Here is a 7,959-nt window from a genome sequence, read left to right as displayed (position 1 = left end):
AACCACCCGAACATAATAATAATAATATTAATAAAGCGATGGACACGCTTCCCCGGACGACGAGACACATACACTGTACACCTGTACACACGGCCGGCCCCGCGGGGCGGTGCAGTGCATCGGGGGGCCGCTCCCTCCGCGCCCCCCGGCCCGGCCCGACCCTCCGCGTCCTCCTGCAGTCCCTGTGCCGCTGTCCCCGGTCGCTGTCACTGCGGGGCGGCGGGGCCCAGCCCGCCGGCGGCCGCCCCCGCCGCGGGGCCCTGCAAGGAGGCGCTGGGGCTGAGGGGCTCCGCGCCGCCGGGCTGCGCCTGCTGCAGCTTCTTCTTGTTGATCTTCCTCTCCTTCGCCCGCCTGTTCTGGAACCAGATTTTCACCTGCCGGGAGGTGGACGGGGGAGTGAGTAGGACACTTCGCCGGGGATGTATCCCCCTCTCAGGGGCTTTCACCGAGAGCGCATCCCTACCCCGCGAGTTCCGCCCCCGCGCATCCCTGCCCCACGCATCCCTGCCCCGCGCATCCCTGCCCCACGCATCCCTGCCCCCGCGCAGCCCGGCTGCACGTGAAGCGCCACTTTTGGGACAGACCTGCCTCTCCGACAGCCCCAGGTTGGAGGCCAGCTCCGCTTTTCTCCTGATGGTGATGTAGCGGCTGTAGTGAAACTCCTTCTCCAGCTCCAGTCGCTGGTGGTCGGTGTACACGACGCGGTACTTGTCTTTCGTCCTGGTTTTAACTGCGGAGCACAAAGCCAGGGTTGAGAAAGGCAAAGGCAAAGGGCAGAGCTGAGCGCTGCCATCCTCTCTGCGGTGCGGAGAGATCAGGAGCAGTCCTATCCCCCCCCTTCCAGGGCTGGCTGCTCGCCTCCCCCTGCCCTGAGTTCTGCCGAGCGCAGCAGAGGAGAGGGGACGTTCCTCAGTTCCCTGGGGACATGGGACATCAATGCCAGGCATGCCGGCAGGCGCAGACTCTCAGCCCTGGCCCCACCGCACACCCCTGCCTCGCACGGGGACACGGACACCTTTATTGTGCACTTGTTGGCTTCTGGTATTGTTTTGCCTTCACAGCAAACTTTTTATAGAGAAAAAGGAAAAGGGAAAGAAACAAAGAAAAGGTCCATTCAGGGCACGATGATTTCGTTTCTAAACGAGAAACAGCCGTCTAAGGGCGGAGAATCGGGAGCGGCGGCGGGGAACCACTCGTGAAGCGACCCAGTTCCCACTTCTGTTACGGCATGGGGGCTAAAGAGATTTCTTGGAAAGCTTGGAAGTGTGACGTGCAACTTCAGAGCTCAAAAGAACTCACCCCAAGTCAACAAAGGAACAAACAAAAAACTCAAAACCAAGCACCGAAAACCCAACGCAATCCGAAGGCGAATGCCAGCGAGCAGCCGGCGAGAGTGCATCGCCGCAGCCGGTGACCTGCTTTTTCCCGAGGGTTTCTTGTTCAACTGGTTATGTCCCCGGCCCTCCCGTTCCCCAGGGAGCCGAGGCGGGGAGTCTCTGCCCCCAAGGTGCTTAATGGCTGGCAGGCTGACTTTGTTCAGGTAAACTCTCTGCAAACCACAACAAAAGCACCCTGTAAAGATACAAGCCTGATCAGAGAAAACTCCCTAGAGCCAGTGAATAGAGAACACAATCCCAAACAATGCAGGACAAGGAGATCTTATCAAAGAAAAACCCTTCTCAAAGCTTTAATGACAGCCACATTCTGTTTGAATTACCACTACTGAACAAATGGCGGCAGGCGCTTTCATCCCCCCAGCTCTGCACATTAACATAAACACTGGCTCCAAAGGCAGAATTTGAATGGAGACAAGGGACCGGCCACCACCGCACAAGCCCAAACTGTGGGAACACCACGGGCTGCTGTGGGAAGCGCGGTGGGCCTGTAAGAGTTCCGCCGCCACCGGCAGCCGGGACGTGGCTGTGCCAGCGGCGGGCACCGGGGCACCGGGGCTTTTCCCCGGGGTGAGGCTGCCGCAGGCGAGCCGGGATTCCCGCTCCGCTCCGACCGGGGTATCCCCGTCGGTCACGCAAGGCAGGGGATGAGAGGGGAATGCCATAAGTAATTATTTACTGCCAAAGTCGTCATCCTTGCTTTTTGTGTTTTTTTTTTTTTTTTTTTTTTTTTTTTTTTTTTTTTTTTTTTTTTTTTTTTTTTTTTTTTTTTCCCGGCCACTATATACAATCATTTTAAAAATTAAATTTTAAAAAATTGGAAAAAAAAAAAAAAAAAAGGGAAAGAGGCGTTAGTAGCCGTGGAAGGTGTATATCAAAGCGCGGGACACGCATGTCCCCTGGCAGATGCATGGTGGGAATAAAAGAGAGGGTCCGCGGGGGGATTAACATCACAAGGGAGAGCGGCGCCGGCTACGGCCTGGCCAGGGAGGGCACGCCCTCGCACGGCCCGGCACGGCACGGCCCGCAGGGATCGGGATCGGGATCGGGCTGGCAAGTGGCCGCCGCTGTCGCTCGGAAGGCCTGGCCGCACGGAGACCTTAATAAAGGGCAGGCGCCCAGTGACTCAGAAACAAATGCGGAGCGACACCGGCCGATGATTTATATGACTATAATTGGTTATAAAAATCTTCTAAGTGGCTATAAGCAGGAGAGCGGAGCGGTGGGAGGAAGAGCGAGCGTTTCCTCGGGATGCAGGCCATTCTAGCCTGCTCTGCCGGAGCGCACCCCCGGGCACCGAGCCCCGGGGCCGGCAGCGGCTGCTCCCCGGCGGACGGAGCGCGGACAGGGTGTCGGTAGAGCTCGGCAGCCCTGTTCTCCCGAGGACTGACCTTCGGAGGGTTTTTTTCGGGGAGCTCCCCCCGATAAAAAGCTTTGCCGGGCTGCCCGGCGCACCGGGGAGCCGTCGGCGGGACAGCCCCCGCCCGCCGGGCCCCGGCCCGCACTTACCCTGGCTGCTGAGCGGGGGCTGCGCCGGCTTCCTCATCCACTCGCAGAGGCCGCGGCGCTGCCCACCGGGGGAGAGCGGCTCGGGGGCGGCGCTGGCGGCGGCGCCGGCGGCGCCGAGGGGCTGCATGACCCCGGCGGAGCAGTGGGGCGCGGGGCCGGCGTGGTGGTGGGCGTGCGGGTGGTGGTGGTGGTGGTAGTCGGCGGGGCTGTAGGCCATGGGGGCGGCGGGGGAGCCCCCGTTGAGGCCGTGCACGGCGCCGGCGGCCGGCGGCGCCCCTTGGCCATAAGTGCCCCAGTCGTCGCGGAGCGGGGCGGCGTAGGGCGCGGGCCAGGCCGGCCCGGGGGACTGGGCGCCGTCGAGGTTCACATGGTAGCCGCCGTAGTCCGCGTACTGCGGGGCACCCACGAAGTTCTGCGCCGCCAGGTTGAGCCCCCCCGAGTGCCGCACCGGGCCGGGGTACATGGGCCCGTCCTTCTCCAGGAGGTAGCTCACGTACATGCTGGCGGGGCCCCGGCGGCGGCTCTCCGCATGCTGCTCGGGGCTCTCTCCGCGGCGCGCCTGCTGCTGCCTGGGGCCGGGCTGCCCGGGGCGGGGAGGGGGCAGGCGGAGGGGCCGCGGCCCCGCGCTGCGCTCCGCGCTCCTCCGCGCTCCCGGTCCGAATCCAATGGCCGGCAGTCCTTACATGATTAACGATTGTTTACAAGGCTCTATTAGTAATGGCCCAGACACACCAAAGGCAGGTGACGTGGAGAGGCGCTGGGTATATAGCTACTACCCCTAAAAGACGATTTGCATTTAAAAAGATAAGGAGAGGGCAGCGACCTGATCACAGCTAAATATTCAAGCCTTTATTGTTTAAGAGCTTCCTCCTTCCATTGCAACCTGGTGCACTTTAACCTCCAATCACAGGTTCAAAGGATGAAATCAAGAGACTTGCAAAAGACAGGGAGGGAGATCTAAGGGCGAGGGTGGGAATATGGGAGCCGTGTATCACGGCCGATCTGTAGGCAGCCCTTTAGCCAGCTCTTCTCTGCGCTTTGGGATTGGGGGGTGGGGGGGAAGGGGCGGAAGAGGAGGGAGTTTTGATTAAAAATCCACAAAGCCGTTTTGTCGTGGTTGTTTTGAGCAACAAACCCCATCGCGACGGCCTACTGCTTTTTGTAAAACGCTTCCCACCCGCTCCCGCTCGGTCATGGGCGATGAAGGCGAGGTAAGAGAAGAAATCTCCCCCCCTCCAAGGGCGCTGTCTCCTTCCTCCGCGTGTGCCTGCAGAGCTTCGATCGAGGTCGGGCGCGCCCAGCAGGTCCGGGAAAGGTCGGGGACTGCGGGTGCCTTCGTCTAAAATACCCTCTGCCCTCAGACCCACCGATGGAGTGAGGCCGAATAATCCCACCGCCTTGGGAGGCCTTGGGACGGAGGCAGGAGATGGTTCTCCTCAAGGAGAGAACCATCAACCTCCTCCCGGAGCCTGTCACCTCGTTGGGCCATTCCCTCGCCGTAGCGTGGCCGAGCCCGCGGGGAACCGACGGCTTGTCCCTCCAGGCACACTCACTTCTTCCCTCCCCAGCTCCCTGGAAACCCTCTGGAAATGCTGGCTCTGGAAGGGCGGTTCCCAGGCAAGCGGCAGCCGGCTCCCCCAGCCCAGCCAGTCCCCTTTGAAGAGGCGACCCCCGCTCAGCTTCCCCCCGCCGCTTTCATGCTTTAACTTTTCACCCTGAGCGGGGACAATGCAAGACGACGTTTGCATATTCGCATCTTTTCCCATGACACAGCGAGGAAACCTTTCACCCGCCGAGAAAAAAATGGATGGGGACGGGATCGTCCCCGCGTTTTCCCAGCACTTTTGGCCGGTGCAGCGCAGCACCGTCTCAGCCGTTCTCACCGGCTTTCCCGGTCTCTTGGGGCGGCTGCGGCTCGGTCCTACCGGGGCTCCCCAGACGGGCCCCGAGCTGTCCCGGACCCTCGTGTCCCGGGTATTACACACGGAGATCCACGTGGTCGTGTCCCAAGGGTACTTTTCCTTCCACGTGGGTGGCTGTTCTGCACACCGAGGGTGTCGCTGGGACGGGGAGTCTTGCAGCTGAGGGCGGATTTCAGCTCTGCAAAAGCAGATATCCCGAACCCAGTCACTGAAAATCTCCCTCTCCTTCCCCCCATTCTGTCGTTCCTTTGGCGCAGAGCGTGGGGCTGATGCGGAGTAATGCTTTAAAATCGGTGTGGGTAATTCAGTGACATCTTTAAAAATGTCCCAAGGGATCGGTGTCAGCGTCCCTGGGAGACCAGGACGCTCAGGTAGGAAAGGATGGAGCATGTCTCCTCGGGAAGAGGCCACAGACCTCGGAGGTCGATGTGGATGCGAGTAAGGGGGTATTCCCACCCTGCACACTGCCAGGAATGCTTGAGCCCACACCGTCACTTGTTGGCAGGCTGTCGCAGGCGGCCACGCTTGCGACCCTACGGTAACAGCAGCATAACAGCAGGGATGCAAAGATGCCTGCCAGACACTTTCTCTGGAGGGAATTTCTCTCTCTGTTGCCTATTCCCACCGCGACACCTTCCCCCCGTCCCGACGGTGGGGTAACGAGGAGAGAGGAGCGGGGCTTGGAGCGCTGTCTGAGCAGGAGGCTGAAATGTCACTCTGGAAAGGAAATGCTGTGTCCCTTCAATGTAATCGCCTCTCCCGATAAGCACCGACAGAGCCGATCTATGCTGATGTGAATTTGATGATGCCATAAACGGAGAAAGGGGACCATTAAAACGACAAAACCCTGAACATATTGCAATAAAACGCACTACAACCCCGATCAACCCCGAAAAAGCCCGATTCAGTGTCTATGGCTCCATCACTGATTCTCTGGAAGCCAGGTGGCAGCTTTTTGAAGTGAGACCCCATGCCAGCCCTAGCCGGCAGGGCTGGGGGCCGTTGGCCGCGGGATCGGATGAGAGTCTCGGGTCTCCGGTGAGGAACAGGATAAGGCTTCGAGGCAACTCCGCGACTACCTGGAATGACAGCCAGAGCTCTGCTCCCTACTTTGCCATTCTGACAGTGATCCCCCAAGTAAGGGGAGGACTTGGGAAGGCCGGGTCCCATCAGTCCTAGCCTAACGGGGGTCGGAGGCGAGACGGGCTTCCCCCGCGGATAAATGCTTCGGAGCATCCCCCGCCGCTGCGCAGCTGCTCCTCGGACGCGACCCATGGCAGCTGCTGGGGATGGGGACACGCTGCCCCGGGACACATCCCGATCCACTCGTAGATGCCTTTGCGCCCTTCGGGCTTCTTTTCATTATGACTGGCACAGGATTTGGCCCCCCTCGGGCCCTATCCAGCTATCGGGACTTCTCAAAGAGGCTGGGGAGAGAGGATGTATCTCTCGGCCGGGTTTCACCCCTTTTCTCTCCTCCGTTCTGCCCGCTCCCTCTCCATTTTAGTCTCAAGTTTTCCAGCCGGCTCCGGCCCAGTGCGGCAGGTCCAGGAGGGGAGCAGGGAACCTGGGACCAGACCCCCACACCGGAGCATGGGCGAAGGCCTGATCTCTCCCTCTTTGCTTCCACCTTTTTCTTCCTATCTCATTAGATCCTGAGTGGGGAACTGCGACCCAAAGCATCTCAAGCTGACTAGTGCCTGATGGGGGACACCGTTCGCAGAGAAATATCTTCCCCCGCCCCTCCACGTTGAACTCGGTATTTTCCCCGTAGGGCTGTTTCAACCGGGGCTGCCTCCTGGGCAGACGCTGGGCTCTCCGCCTTCCTCCTTCAGCCTCAGCCTTACTACTTGATCTGGAAAAATAATTTCCGACATTATTCCGGCACGGCTGCGGGGAGGTGCCGGGGGCAGGGCGCTGCTGCTCTCGGAGCCCGGGCAGGCGGCGCTCGGATCCCGAGCGGACCCTTGGCCCACGGGGTTGGGGCGAACTGAGGGATAATGGGTCGAGCAGCACAGCCCGAGGACGCCCGTCCCGGGTCAGAGATGTCCCGAGAAGGGCCGAGTGCAGCACCCGCGGTCCCTCCACCATAGACTGCTGCCACTCGTCGGGACGCCTATGGGGATACGGATTCACCGTCTTTATTCCTACTCGTTTTGTGGTTTAAAATAATTCCTTTTTTTTCCCCGTGATCTGGGGAAATCTCGGGGTGTGCTAGGAGGGGGGGAATCTTCCCGTGTCCCTACACCTTAACTACACGGAACCGGGAACGCTGTTTGCAAGGTAAAAAAAAAAAAAAAAAAAAAAGAAAGAAAAAAAAAAAAGGCAGCCCGCTTGAAAGCCCTTTGGCGGCCATGGAAAAAGAAGGGAAGGAGGAATCGTGTGTTAGTTAGTCCGACCTGTGGAATTTATGACTCCCCCTAAGCACAGACATGATAAGGACTTAGAAAACATCTTGGATCTTTTCAAGCCGGCAGCCCCCGAGGCTTTGATGTAGATTACCTTGCAGAATAACCCAATACTTTTATCGTGGGGTTGATACTCGTCTTGTTTAAGCACATGCCTCTAGGAGGGGGTTAGATGCTGAGCGCTCGCTCCCGAGCAGATCCGCGTTGCTGGGAAGAAAGCATTCGGGGAAGGAAGGAGGCACTTGGTGCCTGGCCGGGGCACAGCCGCCCTGCACCGGCACAGCCACGGGCCGGCCCTGCGGCCCGGCCAGCCCTGCCTCTTTGCACAGGTGCTGCCAGGCCTGAGTTCACATGGCCCTGCTCCACTTCAGGAAATGTAAACAGAGAAGAAGGAAAAAATGTCTCGTGATACCCCAGAGGCTTCTGCAGCCAAAGGCCGGCGAGGATGTCCCCAGTCTTCCAGAGCCAGTGGCTAGCACACCTGTGCTGACCAAGGAAAGAGCCTTGGCTGGATTTTATTTTATTACTTTGCTTTACTTGACTTTACCTTACTTCATTATCTTTTTAAAATGTCACAGAGGAAGAAGGCCGCAGCAGGGCGCCCCGGCTGCCTGCAGAGCGCTTGTGCCCGGTCCATGCTGCCATGCCCCGGCCCTGGTGCTGTCCCGGGAGCCGTGAGACACCCGGCGGCGCGGGCCGGGACGGAGCGGGGGCGGTCCCTCTCAC

General features: G+C 59.7%; 1 protein-coding gene across 1 annotated transcript; it reads right to left on the bottom strand.

Annotated features, from left to right (window-relative positions):
* Positions 1–206: 206 nt before the first annotated feature.
* CDX2 (caudal type homeobox 2) lies at positions 207–3,402 on the bottom strand (the record flags this gene model as incomplete). The annotated part of the gene is made up of 3 exons (XM_079315872.1): positions 207–374; positions 585–730; positions 2,904–3,402. The coding sequence occupies 3 exons, from the start codon at positions 3,400–3,402 to the stop codon at positions 207–209; spliced, it is 813 nt and encodes a 270-aa protein (XP_079171998.1).
* Positions 3,403–7,959: the final 4,557 nt, after the last annotated feature.

The sequence above is a fragment of the Erithacus rubecula genome (genome assembly GCF_903797595.1).
Source record: "Erithacus rubecula genome assembly, chromosome: 1".
Classification (NCBI taxonomy): domain Eukaryota; kingdom Metazoa; phylum Chordata; class Aves; order Passeriformes; family Muscicapidae; genus Erithacus; species Erithacus rubecula.
The sequence above is the reverse complement of the archived record's forward strand: the minus strand, read 5'-3'. Positions and strand labels throughout refer to the sequence as shown.